Source organism: Peromyscus leucopus, chromosome 5 (assembly GCF_004664715.2).
Source record: "Peromyscus leucopus breed LL Stock chromosome 5, UCI_PerLeu_2.1, whole genome shotgun sequence".
Classification (NCBI taxonomy): domain Eukaryota; kingdom Metazoa; phylum Chordata; class Mammalia; order Rodentia; family Cricetidae; genus Peromyscus; species Peromyscus leucopus.
In genome coordinates this window covers 139,187,702-139,206,171 of record NC_051067.1, presented here as the reverse complement: position 1 = coordinate 139,206,171, position 18,470 = coordinate 139,187,702, and the positions used below count along the sequence as shown (strand labels likewise).

Below are 18,470 nucleotides of genomic sequence, written 5' to 3'. Positions count from 1 at the left end.
AAGGCATGATCTGAGCATCCTGAGACTTTTAAGACAGTATCTTCCACCAGAGTCAGCCCCTGGCAGAACCTGGCCCTGATGCCTTTCAATGACCTTAGTACCTCACTGCATACATTAAAAACTATGAGCGGGGGCTGGGGATTTAGCTCAGTGGTAGAGTGCTTGCCTAGCAAGCGCAAGGCCCTGGGTTCGGTCCTCAGCTTGGGGGGGGGGAACAAAAACGAAACTGTGAGCAACAGGAGGTGCTAGATTGTGAACTCTTTAATAGCTGGGTTATGAATAGAAATGGCGTCAGTTACTTAGACAGCTACTGGTGTCTCAGATTTCAAACTCCAGTGGACAGTTGGAAAAGCAACACTAATTTCCACTGTGTTAGTGCTTGAAACCCAGAACTGACGACTTCTAAGAATGTCTCAGAAGAGGAGTGTGCGGCTGACACTTTGAGATCTGGGGCTTAGAGCTGAAGATCTGAACCAGAACTGTCTTGACGAACACTGTTATTACCTGGCACAAGTATCTGTGCCTAATGTCGTCAAGACACTGAAATGTCCTTGAGCTCCTCATCGTCCCTCACTGTTCGTGTGGATCGGTCTTCCCACATTTCCCATTAAGACTGTGAGTCAAAACGCTTCTGAAGAACCCCTCCCCTTTTCTTCTTGGTGACATGTATCGATTTACTCACTCAAATAAATGACTCCCCTCATGGGATTTTTATCAAGTGTTTAGCTTTAATTAGGAATGATGGTGCAGCTCAGGTGGTGGTGGTGGCGGCGCACGCATTTAATCTCAGCACTTGGGAGGCAGAGGCAGGCTGATCTCTGTGAGTTCGAGGCCAGCCTGGTCTACAGAGCAAGTTCCAGGACAGCCAGGATTGTTATATAAAGAAACCCTGTTTTGAAAAACAAAAACAAAAAGAAAAAGAAAGACAGGACGAAACGCTGTGGTCTCTTACGGTGTTGTAAAGTTTGTCAAACTCTGCATATCTCCTGAAGACAAACCACTCACTTCTGCCCACAGAGACCAAAACCTTGTAAACCTGTGGAAATAAAAAAGATATACTTTACCAAATCTTTACTGTAAAGAAACAATCAGCCATTTAAATACACAAAAACTGTCTGAATATGCATGAAACTGGTGACTGTTGACACAACTCTCCAAGATAAAAAAGCATGCCAAGTGAAGCACTTATTTCATCCGGTCAAATTTTTTTTGTTTTGTTTTATCGATGTTAACTATTCTTTACTTTTGGATAATTTAACATTTGCATTTTAAATTTTATGTAAATACCGTCTTTGTAACAAGCTTTGAAAAAACATACACACAACATAATGCAAACTATAATCTGAGAGGTTTTTCATCCTGATGAGCTCATCATTCATAACTCAAGAAAAGACTATGCACTACCGCCCTTCATCTGAGTAGCAGCACATCCCTTGCCAGGTGACTGCGGATGCCTGGCCTGCAGCTGACTTCATCGCTCTCTCAGAGAAGGGATTCACCTTTGCAGCTCCAGTGAAATAGCGCACTAAACTGGCATAACATTTTTGTGATTTTCAGAGAATAACCATGGAGATATATATATATATATATATATATATATATATATATATATATGTATATAATGTGCTCACGATCAGATTTCTAATTGAAATTGTGCTCAATGATTTCTAATTCTTTGCCATTCTTGCCTCATATTTTCTTTTCCAAGTCTATAAAAAATTACAGACTTACTTATCAGTTTACTAGGGCCTTCAAATTATAAAGTACTCTCAAAAGTGACGTCTGGCCGACACTAAACACTCATCTACTACCTCTTTTCCTCCCAGATCATCTTCTATACAGCATTTTTCAAATAAAAATTGTATCCTCACATCTTCCTAATGCCATCTTACAAATGTATCTAATATCTTCACATACAGCTTCATTTAATCAGAAGCAACAATCCTTCGAAGCAAGCAGAATTATAACCCCTACTAGATGTGAGAAATTGTCAGTCAAAAAGTTGATTTACTTAATTAAAACACCATAAAGCTTTGGCTAAAATCTGTATCATTTCCTTCCCACTAGTATCAGACCTGGCATTAAACCAGCAGCAGGTAGAGAATTAACTTTTCATCATTCAGCCCAAAGACAGCCTCAGAATACAACTCCACATTCTATAGTGAATTATGAGGAAAGTTTGAGAACCCAAAGATGCTGTAATTTCTAACAAGAAAATAACAATAACTGAGGTATATGGAGACAGAGTGTCTGAGGAAGAGCTTGGGGTATAAATCTAATTTTTATAGTGATAACTAGATATGTCTTGCTTAAGGGGATTTACTATACCCCTGTCCAGTCTCTGAGTGTCAGAGAAAGGCAGGTTCATCTCAGACAACCACACAAACATGTAAAAATGATCTTATCCCACAAAAGGTAGGTAATTCACGTCCACAAGTTCACACTAGATAAGACTATGAGGAAGACATGGTTCTGACATTTTGTGACATACTGTACAGATGGCTCTTGGACATAAAGCCATATTAAAGCTCTGTCTTTCTATGAGAGAAGCGATTAAGTCAGCTGGAGGCAAGACACAGCCACCGGCATGGGTCACCTGACAAGGGATGTGCTACTCAGATGAAGGACAGTAGTGCTTGGGCCTCTTGAGCTGCAGATGTTGAGTCGTCAGAGGGGTGGTACACATCAACTGTTAGCTCCCATTGTCAAATACACTTTTAGATGTCACGACAATTTTATGATTTTCAGAGACTAATCATAGATGAACCTTTATTCACTGTGTAAAACTACTGAGTTTGTGTCAGAAATAAGGAGACTAGTCCAGCGCCAGCAAGGTGACTAAAGTAGACGGCCGAGTCTTCTTTTTAGGAGACATGCAAACTGATACAAAGGACAACACCAGGTCTATGTGACAATGGGCATCTTAAATCCTTGTACTGATTTCCTGGTGAAGATAAAGAAAAGGGAGGTGGGCTGCTTGGCCTTGGTTACCCAGCTACAGCCAAGACCACAGCCAAGTCTTAAGTTCAGGACAGAGAGTCTCTGGAGCAAACCACACACACACACACACACACACACACACACACACACACACACACACACACACGTTTTAACAACAACAACAACAAAATGAATGGGCAAAACCTAAAGAAACTTTCAAATAAAAAAAAAATACTGGGCTGGAGAGATGGCTCAGAGGTTAAGAGCACCGACTGCTCTTCCAGAGGTCCTGAGTTCAATTCCCAGCAACCACATGGTGGCTCACAACCATCTGTAATGAGATCTGGTGCCCTCTTCTGTATACATAATAAATAAATAAATCTTAAAAAAAAACACTTTCTAAGATTCTCAAAGTTTACATTTTATGTGTAAGAGTACCTGCATACATATCTGTGCACCATGTGCAGTGCCCTCAGCAGTCATAAGAAGGATCTTTTATGGATCTTCTGGAACTGGAGTCGATGGTTGTGAGCCACTATGTTGGTGCTGGGAGTTGAACCCAGGTCCTGTGGTAGAGCATCCATCCAGTGCTCTCAGCCTCTGAGCCACCTCTCCAGCCAGGCAATCTTATTAAACCTACACTATCTCTATTTTAGGGTCTGGTGAAACAATATTGGGTGAAGTCTTCCCTCAAATGACCTTGCATTTTAGCAGGCAAGGTAGCCATTAAAAAGACAAAGTATATTAAGTAGTGATAATGGCTACTGAAATATTAAGTGAGGTAAGTAGGAGAGAAAATGAAAGGGATAGGGTGAAGGGTAAGGTGCTAGTTTGTATTATAAGTGGTTAAATACACACAAAGCCTCCAATCAGGAATGTTTGGGCATCTGAAGGAAGTAAATGAACAAGATGACTTTCACAGGGGCTCTGAGAAACCAGGGCACAGCACGGGAATACCAGGGCAAGGGTCCTGGTAGAGGGCCCCTGACCCTTTCACAGAATGTGTGGAAGCATCTCTCCAGGAAAGAGCAAAGGACACCTAACTTAATCCACTGTGCACACCGTAGGGACGCCTGCAAACTTGATGGGAGGCATAGTTCCTAAAGGTCAGAACAGGAAGAAAAGGAAGGCATACACTGCATGCACTCCATATTTTATCCAAGATACAACAGTCCTTGCTGTCCTTCAAGGTGGTGTTGCTAAAAGTACGCTTACATAAATGTATTAACAAGCATGTATTGTTTAAGACACTGTTGTTAAAACACATTCTCACTCACACTCACAGATACACACACTTCGCAGTCTAGAGGCTAGGAAGAGATCTACAGCCAGAAACACACTGCAGCCTCTCTGTCTGTATCAATGCAGGGAGGTGTATTTGTTTAGGAAGGGGGAACAGGGCCAGGGAACTGTTTCTTGTTCCAAGCTAGGACCCTGAGAGAGAGCTACCATTTGGGATTACCTCTGCAAGTTAATAAGGCAGAATATAGTCGTCAGAGTATTTAGCTTAACATTTCAGCTCTCCTCAACTCCCATGTGAACGTGGATTTGAGCTGAAAGTCACTTGTTATAGGTCTCAACTGGCAAGGATCCAGTGAGATCCTTAGTGGTGGTCCAAAAGGGTTCTGATGAGCAATACTGAGAACTGTGTTAGCAGAATGCCCCTATGAGACTCCAGTCACACCAACAGAAGGTATTCTCATCAGCCAGCAACGGCAGAGGCCAGCTAAAACACTGGTTAGAAGTCCGGGCTGTACCACGTCAGCGATGGGTATTTTCTAGAATGGACCGTCAACAGCTGGAACATCACAGTAGACAGGGATGACAAGAAGGAAGCCAGAGAGACATTTATTCAACAACCACTCTGAAAGAGGACATCCTTCCTCCTAGAAACCAAAGTATAGACCCCGGTAAGATTGTGTGCTCAAGCAAGATGGCAGACTAAGACAGCCTGGGCATTTCTACCTGGGTGAAGCGAAGTGCTAGACAGAGCTCAAGTCGAACAAATTTCTTCATACTACACAGCAGCTGTGGACTTTCAGGGAAGACCAGACCAGAGAACACTCAGGAGAGGGGCAGGAAGTCTCTCCACGTGCTGCCTGGAGTACTGGGACTAAACACCATAGTGTGTCTCTCTATACTAACAGAACATGCTTGTTCTCAGCTGCGGGGGGCTTGGAGGTCAAGATGGCCTGCTGTAGGGCTGGAGAGATGGCTCAGCCCGGGAGGGGGGGGATCTTAGAGGACCCAGATTTGGTTCCTAGCACCCACATGACAGCTCATAACCATCTGTAACTCCAGTTCTAGGGGATCCTTTTCTGGCCTCTGAGGACACTAAACACAGTCAGTACACAGACATACACGCAGGCAAAATATCTATAGCTATATGTGTATATACATATATATATATATACATTTAGATATCTATATAGATATAGATGCATACACACACAAAAAGAATGAAAAACAATTTTAAGAAGACTGTGCAATCATGAAGACAGAGTTCGGTTTCCAGAATTATGTAAAAGGCTGTGTGTTCTGCACACATCTGTAATCATCCAACTTCTGAAGGAAGGCAGAGATGGGAGGTTTGCTTTTAGTAAGCAAGAAAACACAAGCCCCAGGTTCACAGAGAGACCTGCCTCATGTATAGGCATAGAGTGACCGAGGAGGACACCTGACTACTTCTGTCGTCCATGCAGTATGTATGTGCGCATAGACTACATGAACACACACACACACACACACACACACACACACACACACACACACACACAAATAGGTAAACAAATACACCAGTGTTTACTTTGCAGTAACAGTCACTGATAACACTACTACCATACATACTCATTGTACCTACTATTTATAAATCCCTCCAGCAGATACTATGGCACTAAAAATCAAAATCAGAAATGTCTTTACCTTCAAGGTGGAAAAAGAGGGAAACATTTTTAAAATGTGGTGGAAGGTAACTAAATGCCATAAGACACTATGGAAATGTCAAGACAGTAGTCCTTAACATGGGCTCAAGGACTTGGGGAGTCTACAGCACTTGACAGTGTGTACAAAGCTAACAGTGTGCAGACCCATGTCTACAGACACACATCTGACAAGAGGGCGTGTGAGCCTCATCAAACTCTCCAGCGGGACTGGAAAACAGGGAAAGATCTGCACGAAAGGACAATTACTGTTACAGCAGCCAGAGGGCTTTGTGAAGACCTGGACACGTGCAGAGGAGAGGAGGCAGGTTCCTGGGTAGGAAAGAACGCAGGCGGAAGCGGAAACACTTGCTGTAGTTACTCTCGTAAGCTTCCTGCGACACACTCACCGTGAATCTCTTCTTTTTCTCTCGGTGTTCGTCGGAGCTGGGGATGCTGACACTTGGGCAGCTCTCCTTGCAGTCCATGGTACAATCTCTCTGCACTCACTGTCTTGAAGGTCACAGAAACTGAAGTTTCAAAGTCCAGCAGAGGGTAAATACAATTAACTAATCCAAAATACGAAATCTCTTGAGGTCATGTTCAAACTCCATCATGGAACCTTAAACAACAGGAAAAAACACAATGAGCAAACCAATTGAAAAACAGCATTATGAGGCTGAAGAAATAGCTCAGCAGTCAAGAGAGCTGGCTGTTCTTAATACCAGCTTTGCTTTTTGGAGGACCAGAGTTCCCAGCACAAATATCAGGGGGCTCACAGCTTCCTATACCTCCAGCTTCAGAGTATCTGATGCTCTCATCTAGCCTTTGAGGGCAACTGCATACACACACACACACACACACACACACACACACACACACACACACACACACCAGAGATGAAGGGATGGTTCAACATACAAAAAACAGTAAATGTAATCCAACATATAGACAAATTGAAGAAAGAAATAAAACAACAACAACAAAAACCCCACATGATCATATCACTGGAAGCAGAAAAGGCCTTTGACAAAATCCAACACCCCTTCATGAGAAAAGTCCTTGGGGAGATTAGGGATACAAGGGACATACCAAAACATAATAAGGCAATCTACAGCAAGCCTATAACCAACAACAAATTAAATGGATAGAAACTCAAAGCAATTCCACTAAAGTCAGGAATAGTACAAGGCTGTCCACTCTCTCTATCTATTCAATACAGCACTTGAAGTCTCAGCTACAGCTATAAGACAACTGAAGGAGATCAAGGGGATACAAATTGGAAAGAAAGAAATCAATGTATCTTTATTTGCACATGATATGATAGTATACACAAGTGACCCTAAAAATTCCACTGGGGGCCGGGCAGTGGTGGCACATGCCTTTAATCCCAGCACTCGGGAGGCAGAGGCAGGTGGATTTCTGTGAGTTTGAGTCCAGCCTGGTCTACAGAGTGAGTTCTAGGACAAGCTCCAAAGCTATACGGAGAAACCCTGTCTCAAAAAACAAAACAAAACAACAACAAAAATTCCACGGGGACTCCTACAGCTGATAAACACTGTTAGGGAAGTGGCAGGACACAGGATTAACTCAAACAAAAACAACAACAAAACAATTCAGTAGTTCTATCTACAAATGACAGACTAAGAAAGAAATCAGGGAAACAACACCTTTCACAATAGTCTAAAAAAATTTAAAATATCTTAGCATAACTCTAACCAAGCAAGTAAAAGACTTGTAGGACAAGAACTTCAAGTCTTTGAAGAAAGAATTTGAAGAAGATATCAGAAGATGGAAAGATCTCCCATGCACACGGATGGGTAGGATTGACATAGTAAAAATGGCCAATTTACCAAAAGCAATCTACAGATTCAACACAGTCTCCATCAAAATTCCAACATAATTCTTCACAGATCTTGAAAGAACAATCCTCAGCTTCATATGGAAAAAACAAACAAACAAAAACAGGATAGTTAAAACAATCCTATATAATAAAGAAAACTGGAGGTTCTTCTTGAAATCCCTGATCTCAATCTGTACTACAGAGACACAGTAATTAAAAAAAAAAAGCATGATATTGGCATAAAAATAGACATGTTGACCAATGGAACTGAACTGAAGACACAGACCTAAATCCACACACCTATGGACACCTGATCTTGATAAAAATGCCAGAAATAGACACTGGAAAAAAGACAGCATCTTCAACAAATGGTGCTGGTATAACTGGATGTCTGCATGTAGAAGAATACAAATAGATCCATACTTATCACCATGTACATAATTCAACTCCAAATGGATCAAAAAATGCATATAAAGCCAGATACACTGAACCTAATAAAAGAGAAAGTGGAGAATAGTCTTGAACACACTGGTACAGGAGAAGACTAACTGAACAGAACATCAATAGCACAGACACTAAGATCAACAATAATAAAGGGACTTCATGAAACTGAGAAGCTTCTGTATGGGAGAGGACACCATCATTTGGACAAAGTGGCAGCCTACAAAATGGGAAAGCGTTTTTGTTTTTTTTTTCCAACTCCATATCCAAAATGGGACCAATATCCAAACTATAAAAGAACTCAATAAACTAGATATCAAAAAACAGAATAATCCAATTTAAAAATGGGGTACAGTTCTAAACAGAGAATTTTAAGGAGAGGAAACTCAAATGGCTGAGAAACACTTAATGAAAGGTTCAACATCCTTAGACATCAGGGAAATGCAAATCAAAAGTACTTTGAGATTCCATCTTACAACTGTCAGAATGGCTAAGATCAATAACACAAGTAACAGCTCATGCTGGGGAGGATGTGGAGCAAGGGGAACACTTCTCCATCACTTGTGGGAGTGCAAACTTGTACAGCCACTATGGAAACTGTGGTTCCTTAGAAAGATAGGAATCAATCTACCTCAAGATCCAGCTATACCCCTCCTGGGCATATACCCAAAGGATGCTCAATCATACCACAGAGACACATGCTCAACCATGTTCAACAATGCTCTATTCATAATTGCCAGAAACTGGAAACAACCTAGATGCCCCTCAATAGAAGAATGGATAAAGAAAATGTGGTACATTCACACAATGGAGTGTTACTCAGTTGTAAAAATGACATGAAATTTGCAGGCAAATGAATGGAATTAGTAAAGAATCATCCTCCATAAGGTAACCCAGACTCCAAAAGATAAATGTAGCATGTATTCACTTATATGTGGCTATTAGCCCTTAAATAAATGATTACCAATCTACAATCTGTAGACGTAGAGAGGTTAGGTAAGAGGAGGGGACTGAAAGATACATGGATCTCTCTGAGAGAGGGGACTGAAATAGATTTTATAGGTGGACGGGGGTGGGGTGGGGCAGACGGGAATGGAAGGGTCAGGTTGGGAGTGAGAGGGGAGATGGCATTGAGAGGTGGGATGGAAAACTAGTGCAGTGGAAAGTTCCTAAAATATATGAAGGCGATCCTAATAAAGTCTCCAAATAATGAGGGAAATAAGAGTCCCAGGTAGCCATCTCTTGTCACCAAATGAAGCTTCTAGTTTTTGTACTGGGTTACATTCAATTGAGTTGTTGGCCAATGGGTCCCATAGAAATCCCCAAACAAACCAAGCTGTTGCCAAGACAATAAGTTGCTCTCCACAAACTGACAGCAAAGCCCATTGCTGAAGACAACACCCACACAACTCATTGTATACGGAGAGATCAAGCTGGTGTCCACACAGGACCTTCACTCCCACATTCTAGTGTCTATAGTATGGTAAACACTCTGCAGGCCACGAAAAGAGAAATATAAACACCAAGCCAGCCACAAAACCTTGATCTACAATCTTCCTGCCTACAAGATATGCTAGGGCAATGGTGGCATAAAGCTTGTGGGAATAACCAACCAATGTCTCATCTGACTCAAGACCCACTCCATGAGATGGAACCCATACCCAGCACTGTTTGGATGGCCAAGAAATGGAGACCAGATAGCCCAGAGACTTAGAGTAAAACCAAATACTACTGGTCAAAAAAATTATATATATGTGTGTGTGTGTGTGTGTGTGTGTGTGTGTGTGTGTGTGTGTGTAGTAATAAAACAACTCCTAATGATATTCTGCTACATTCATAGATCAGTGCTGTGTTCAGCCATTACAGAGAGGCTTCCTCCTGCAGCAGATAGGAACAAATACAGAGACCCACAGCCAGACACGCAGAGAGAACCTTGGAATACACAGCTCTAAATAGGATGTCTCCATCAAACCCCTTCCCTCAGAGCTCAGGAAACCCTGAGAAAGAGTACGCAGGAAGAGTGTGGGAACCAGAGGGGGTGGAGGACATCAGATGAATAGGTCTCTCTAAATCAACTGGGCAAAGTTCATATGAACTCACAGAGACTGAAGCAGCAAGCACAGGGCTGACATGGGTCTGCACTAGGTCCTCTGAATATATACGTGTGTGTGTGTGTGTGTGTGTGTGTGTGTGTGTGTGTGTGTGTGTGTAATAGCTTTCAGTTTAGTATTTTTATGGGACTCCTGAGTGTGGGATGGGAGCAAGTGGGTCTCTGATTCTAGCACATTCTCTTGGAGCTCTGTTCCCATTGTTGATTTGCCTTGTCCAACTTCAATGTGATGATTTTTGTTTTATCTTATTTTATTTTATTTTGTTATGTTTGGTTGTTCTCTAACAGACAGAAAGGGAGTGGATCTGGATGGGAGAGGAGGTGAGGAGGAACAGGAAGGTGTAGAGGGAGAGGAAACTGTAATCCAGATATACTGACTGATAAAAGCATCTATTTTTAGCAAAAGGGAAAAAAGATATAAAAATGGGACACATTAATAAGTGGTAGCCCTTCTAGGGAGGGAGAAGACACAGTGACATGCAAGTTATCACAGGATGGGTACAGACGGATGACAGAGTACTGGAAATGCAAGTGGCTGATGAGATGGTAACAGGAGCTGGTTACTTCCAGCTGTCCTTGAAGGTGTGCACAAAGCAAGTAACTAGCTGAATGAGGCTGCTTTATAGTCTTCAGTTTCTTATAGCTGCCAGCAGATAGCACTAAGAATAAAGGCCAGAATTTAAAGGTAGCTGGTGAAGAACAATTAAACAAGCAGCTAGTCTTGATGCTAACACAGGGCACTTGTTGGAGAACAGATTTTGGATGATGAATGCAAGCATTTGGACAACATGAGCGAGGCTCAGAATGATGGCCTCCGACTCAACTCAACTTAACTTTGCAGCTCAGTGAAGCTACCTGAACTCTTCAAGTGACATCCAGATATCCAATGTCTTCGAATCCCCACGCTCCATGTGACCCTTTCAAGTTGTTTTTCAAGGATATGCCAATTCCCCATCATGTCCTCACTGTTCTTTATTATCACATAACCCAATTGAGCTCACAAAGAAGTTTAAGACAAACTAAGAACACATTCGATATTAGATTATCATGACCCATTAAAAGGTCACAAGCAGGGCTAGAGATGGCTCAGTGGTTAAGAACACTGATTACACTTCCAAGGGACCTGGGTTCGATTACCAGCACCCACGTGGTAGCTCACAGCTGTCTGTTACTCCAGTTCTAGGGGATCTGGCGTCATCACACAGCAGCCAAAACTTCAATGTATATTTAAAAAAAAAAAAAAGGCCACAAACATATCAGTCTTTCTTCAAGGCCTTTCCCAAGAGTAATCTGCCACCACCTCAGGGTGTATATCCACTGTAGACTGTAGAAAAGGAAATACAAAACCCTTCCAAAAGTTACTGGACACCACCTCTGAACTGACACTAATCTCTGGGGACCCAAAATGTGCTCTACTTGTCAGAATGCGGCTCCTAATGACAGTGTAAGAGATAACATTGGCCGTAGAATCTCAGTGGGTCCAACGTAATCACAGATTTATCTTGTGTCTATTTCCCTAGTCCTGAAATTTCATTAATAACACATGTACGAGTAACTAGCCAATGCCCTGATAATGGATCCTTGTCTTGTCAAAAAAGCTACTACAGGAGAAAGCCTTGTAGAAACCTCTGGCAAGCATCCAGAGAAGAACAAGAGCTACCTACCCTTAGTTTGTCAGCAGCTACTGCCCATTTGGTTCCTGACTTACAACCCTTAGGACTGACCACTCTATTCTCACTAAGAAAGTAACAGAGTACTCTACCCACTATCCCCTGTGAGTTCAGAAATCAGTATCACTATCAAAAAGCTGATCAATCAGAAGTGTTGACTCCTATCATATCCCCACTTAAACTGCCTGCTTACCTGGGCCAGAGTCCCCAAAAATCTTGAAGCATGACTGTTGGTTGCCCCAATTTAACCAGGTGGTTCTACTAATTCCACAGGCAACCCTAGATGGGACACTTTGGGATAGTGACTATTAGGAGAATCCCTGATAGCAAGTATATGACTCATGACCTGGTAAATGTCCTTTCTAACAGCATCAGTACAGACAAGGAGATTCAGTTTGCTGTCACATGACAGGAACAGCGGTACCTATCATTCACTGCCACACCAGAGAGCTACATCCTTGTCATAATATGGTCTAGACTCTAGAGGGACCATGATCATGCAGACTCCACAGGCCACACTGATGTCGTTAGCCTAACTGGCCCCAGTGAACAAAAAATAGCAACCACTCTGGATGCCTGTGTAAGCCACAGAAACAGGGTATGGGAGGAAAATGCCCCAGAAGCTCTGGGAGCTGCTATGAAGACGGTTCCCGAGGGCTTCACTGCTCTGAGGCAGGATGTCCTGTCTCAAGTGAGAGATGACACTGCTTCCATGAGCAACACAACGCAGACTTCGCGTCTGGACTTTCTGTTCTGTCCTGCTTGCTCAGAAACGCAGAGGGCTGCCAGTTTTTATCGACGTCTCTTCTATGGGGAACCGGAAAGGTGAAAGCTGCCCTAGCCCCTGCGCCTCGTCACTCAACAGAGCTAGAATTGACATGGCAGGCAAGGATGATGGGAGGGTCTCAGACAAGCATCAGGAAGAGTAAGAGCTTCCGGCCCCTGGGATTTGCCAACAGCTACCGTCCATTTGGTTCCTGGCTTGGTACTCAATCTGGGAACGTCCAAGAGACTGATAACAGGAACAGGAAAGGAACAGGGCACTGAGTCACCAAATCAAACCACTATGTACATACAGCAGCATCCCACTTGGTATAGTAAAGGCAAAACTGATTCTGGACAAGTCTGGATAGCCCAAGTATGTGTGCAGGGGTAAGTGGTAGATTCCACTGGTAACAGGATTAAACCCACACGGTCTGATGTTGGGGTTTTATCCATCTATCACGTGGTCTCCTCGATATGTACATACACTCTACAGAGTCCTACAGGAACCAATGGAGAAGACTTGTTTGTTTTCTTTTTTGGTTTGAGACAGGGTTTTGCTACTTTGCCCAGGCTAGTCTTGAACTCCTGGGCTCAAATGATCCTACTATCTCAGCTTCCTAAGTAGTTGGGCCCATAAGAGCATGTCACCATGCCTGTCTTTCATGAACTTACCTGTAAGTAGTCAAAAGTAAAATTAGCAAAAAAGTAACATCAATTTTACTATGAATTTAATTCATCCCTCTCCCCTCTTCCTCTCCCTCATTTTTCAAGACAGGGTTTCTCTGTGTAGCCTTGGCTGTCCTGGAACTCACTCTGTAGACCAGGCTGTCCTCTAACACACAGAGATCCACCTGCCTCAGCCTCCTGAGTGCTGGGATTAAAGGCGTGCACCACCACTGCCCGGCTTTAATTCTTATTTATTCCATATAAGTTGAGCAATTCACATTCTCCAGAGGCATCCTCTGGTCACACACTGAAGGCAGAAGGGAAGGAGGCCCGACAAAGAGAAACAAAGCATAAATGACAAGGACAGTAACAGGAAGGGGTGTGCCCTCACTCCGCCAGGAGCCCGGAGACCACCCTGCAGCTGTTCCTGGAGGTGGCTGGCCCGCTCTGGCAAACCAGACAGGGCTCTGTCGAGACTAAGTCATTAGACGCCGATTCACAGCAGAAAAGGGGAGCCTACCAACCACCTCTCCTTACTGCTCTAGCTGAGATCTCAAATGCTACACTGAACAGGTGTGAGAGGGCGGACAGCCTTGTCTTGTCCCCGAACGCGGAAGCTGGAGGATGGGGAAGAGTGCTCTGAAGTGCCGTCTTCTGGACACGATGCTGCTCTTGCCTCATGAACGCAGAGCAGCCCTAGTCACATGTGTAAGACCTGAACAAGACCGAGCCGTCCACACTCCAGCAGGGATGGGGGTAGAGCCCATGAGGGCCCACCCCCAGCGGAGGGGCTATTGGCAGCTCATGGCTGTTGAGAGTCATTTTTCTTTGGTGGTATGGCCCTGATAGGCGTCCATACTTCAGCGCTCAGTCCCACATCCATGTGTTTACTAGACAGCACTAACTGTCCTCAGTGCATTATTAAAAATAAAACAAAAAAACCACGGATGTGTTTGAAAGCGTCTAGGGAAAAGGGGGGGGGTTATGGATATGATCAAAAAACACAGTATGAAATTCTCAATGAAATTATTAAAAATTTAAAAATGAACAAAGCTATCTGAATTTGCATTTTCCTGATGCCTGAGTTTGTTAAACTCTTTACAAATATTTATTCATTAGATGATTTTTATATTGATATTTGGGGTTCTTTTTATATTATGAATATTAATACCGTATTGAATGTATAATTTGCAAAATTTTTAGTCTGTATGCTGTTTATTCACTCTGCAGACAATTTCCACTGCTGTATAAAAACTTCTAACATTCATTGAATCTCACTGGTCAGTTCTTTGGATTATTCCTGATCCTATTAGAGCCCTTTTAAGGATGTTCTTGCATATGTGTATTTGAAATTTTGTATGGTGGGTCAACAATCCTCTGACCTCCACATACGCAGCGCGGCACACAACTGCTCCCCCAGTACACACGCAGACAAACGAAGACAATTTAAAACAAAATATACAGACGGCAAATACGCACCCGAAAGGATGCTCTTAATCGTGTGTCATCAGAAAGATGCAGATGGAAACAGGATTCTAGGGATTCAGCTGGGATGGGATGCTGGCCCAGCACACACAAGGCCCTGCGTTCAGCCCCACTACAGGGAGGGGAGGGAGGGATGGAGAAGAGGTGAGAAAAAGATACACATCTATTAGAATGGTCAATATCCACAAACCACAGACTAGCAAATGTGGCGAGGAAGAATAAGAGAAACTCCAATTTTCTGCTGGTGGGAATGTAGACCAGCAGAGCCACTTTGGAAGACACTCTAATGGAGTCTTAAAACAAGGTGGTTTAGAGCACTTGCTGCCCTTGTAAAGGACCTGAGTTCAGTTCCCAGCACCTATGCTGGGCCACCCCTAACTGCCCATAACTTCAGTCCCAGGAGATCTGAATCCACCTCTGGCCTCCGTGGGTGCTGCACACACATGTGCAGTCACCATACACACACAAAATAAATATTTAATAGTAACAATAAAAGCCTAACCCTTTTCCCTGGCTGGCAGCATTGAGACCACACAATGCCTGGAACTAATGTAAAAGATATAAACCAGCAGTCATTTGTAAATTACTGTAGAAGACATACACCGGAAGCCTTTCTCAAGAAGTTCAGGAAGCCAGGAGTCCCCAAATGGGTGACACAGTCAAGCTGGCCAAGCATGGAGAGTTTTATTCCTACGAAAACAACTGGTTTCACACATGAGTTGCTTCCACAGCACAGCACCTGGACCTGGGGGGCAGGCCAGAGTTGGCTCCATGACTGAGAGAAAGGACATCGGTAGAGAGGCTCCTGGGGTGTGGTCCACCCGGGAGCTGAAAATCCAATCGTAGAAAAGGACCAAGGTGGAGGCCACAAGCTAACACCTTGGGGACAGAGGGATCTGGATAGAATGGGTGGCAGCTGCCAACAAGAAGGTGAGAACCAAAGATGCTAGATTAATGAACTGCCTCGTTCAAACAAACAAGACCCAAACCTAAGGGAGTTAAAATTTTACACACACACACACACACACACACAGAAAAAAAAAACTGTAAATGGATGTCAGAACAGCTTTACTCATAACTGCCCAAACTTAGAGGCAGGATAGCCTTTGGTGGGTAAACGGATTAATACACTGTGATACATATGGACAGTGGGATATTCTTTAGTGCTAAAAAGAAATGAGCTCTGAAGTCAAACAGAACGAGGAGGGGGCGGGGTGGGGTGGGAGCACTTTAAACACACATCACCAGGAGAAGCAAGGCTGAAAGGCTCCGTTCTCTGAGATCGCATCTCACTGAAATCCGAGTCAAGGCAGAGCTACAGGACAGTACAAAGAACAGTGGCTACCAGGGCAGCCGGGTGCAAGGGAGAGGCGGAGGACCGGATTTTCACAGATTCTGTATGACACTAAACAGGAATACAGCATTTACAACTCGTCCATATTCATACACCGTATACCAAGAGAGAAACCCTAATGTGAACTATCCACTTCAGGTGATTATGTGCTCATCAACTGGTAAGTGAACCAGGGTAGTGGGAGACGGTAATAACGGGGGGGTGGGGGAGACATGTTAAGATTAGGGGCAAACGGGAAATCTCCATACCTCCCTCTTAATCTGACTAGGAAGCTGAAACTGGACACAGGGAGAGTGAGAGACTTGAAAAATAGGGGCATATCCTAATTCACCTAGAAAGTCAGGGGCAGAGAAGGGGTTATTCCTCAGTAGGAAACGATGAATGGTTTTTGAAAGTACATTTAAAGCACCTTCCCAGGAAATTCTAACCTCAAACCAAGTAGTTACTTGTATTAAAGTCTACTGTGGAAGCCTATGAATCAGTATTTACTTCCGCCTCTGAGGATGCTGGCTCCACACATATCTGCAATGTTTCCACAGAAACAAAGCCAGTCTTTGTCACATCTGTAAATTAGGTTGCCCAGGACAGATTTTAAAACCTAACAGGATCCTGATGAAAGATACATAGTAACCTTCTCCCTTTCCCAGAGCTCACAGGATGAATCGGTTACAACCTTTCCTGTTTTCCCTGCTAACATATCCTTCCCCCCATGCCTGCTCCACCCCCTCCGATTTTTTCCTCTTCTGTAATCGCAGAGCTGCCCCATTTTTTCCTAAATTTGTTACATTTTCTATTCATCCTGATTTTTGAGAGTGAAAAGTGATATAGTAGGAACTAACACAATGGAAAGTATGCATCTACCGATTTGAGAAGGTCCAAGAGCCTCAGCGGAAGCCACTGGAGCCTGCCTACTCCCTGAAAGTGACTATTTTATTAAGGACAGGTCGGAGGGGGAACAAGTGAGGCCAGGCGGCCACTGAGGGCCCTTTGTATTCCTCACTAGCACTTAACCGCCAGAGAGGGCGGGCTCTAACGCTCTCCACGGGCACAGCCTGCACTTGAGAGCAGTGGCGGCAAGACTGGGCCCTTTCCTTCTGGGCCTCCCAAGGTCACGGTGTCTCGGTGTCTCGGGGTCCCAGTTACTGTTCTTCCGAACCTTTCCATTCAGAGGCTCTGCAGGCCGATGTGAACACACAGAGAACTTGAAGGACATACCTGGAGGGCAGCAACCACTGGCAGAGTGGGCGGGCGGCCTGAAGTAAAGCTGGTTTGTGACTGTGGGGACTGGAAGGTTTCAGACGGAGGACACACACCTCCCCCAACACAAACCACACAAATTCAACAACTACCAGCTGAGACTTCAACCTGCTATCTGTTTCCATTCTAACCTGCCTCTACCCGACTTCTCCCACAATAGCTTGGGGCTAAATCTGAGATATGCCCAGAAGTTCTGGCCATACAGTGAGCTGGAAAGATCTTCTAATAACCAGAAGCTCCGAAGTGCTTGGTCAGCCTTCTGAATCAGCACTTTCTTCCTCTTTACTCCATCAATCCCTTCATTATACGCACCACTAGGCTGTGGTGTCTTAATAAAACGCTCCCTCAAAACAGATTTACTGGCACGGTGCTTCCTCTGTGCTGAGAATTCTGTTGTATACCCTTAATAAAGGCATCCCAGAAACAAGGAGGATTTGGATAAACACAGATGCTTACGTAGTATAAGAAAGGAAATTTTACTCCAGAACAAGTATTTGCTTTCAAAATTTCTCCTGAAAGTAAGCTTTATTGGTTATCACATTTGAAGATATTCCTCAAAGCACACTAATTATAACCTATTACATATTGAAATTATAGTACTTAATGAAATTATAGTACATGATTCAAGTCTTGACCTACTAACCATACCACTAGTCAAAGCAATACATAAAATTCTAATTTAAAGTTGTAAAATGTCTAAAATTAAGACCTTTACATATAGTTTTCCCTAGTAACTCTTTTCTGCATTGGTAACTGCAAGCTTCATTCCAGGAAAGGTGAAATGAATCCAGACCTATGTCGGCCTACATATTCACACTCAAGAACAAAGCTGGGCTGGTGCATACCCCAACACAGAAACATCGAGCTCAGTCTGGGATGGAACAGGAAAAGAGATAAAAACTGAATTGCAGAAATGTTTCAAGTTCTTAAAGGGGGGAGGTCTTAGCCTGGCCTCCAATTCCAGTTCCTCCTATTTCAGCTTCTTGACTAATTCTTGAATCAAGTATATTTCTGAAAGCAT

General features: G+C 43.4%; 1 protein-coding gene across 4 annotated transcripts in view; it reads right to left on the bottom strand.

Moving 5' to 3' along the window:
* Positions 1-18,470, bottom strand: part of LOC114690094 (serine/threonine-protein kinase Sgk3) — a 120,273-nt gene that overhangs the window by 42,356 nt on the left and 59,447 nt on the right. For 3 of the 4 annotated variants that reach the window (XM_028864539.2, XM_037206411.1, XM_028864540.2), the window contains exons 2-3: positions 6,269-6,480; positions 953-1,036 (exon numbers count right to left, since the gene is read on the bottom strand). In XM_028864539.2, coding sequence (XP_028720372.1) covers positions 953-1,036; positions 6,269-6,346 — 162 coding nt within the window. In that variant the 5' untranslated portion in view covers positions 6,347-6,480. Of the gene's footprint in view, positions 1-952; positions 1,037-6,268; positions 6,481-14,832; positions 14,927-18,470 lie in introns of those variants that run through there. The other variant, XM_028864541.2, reaches the window with a different exon arrangement.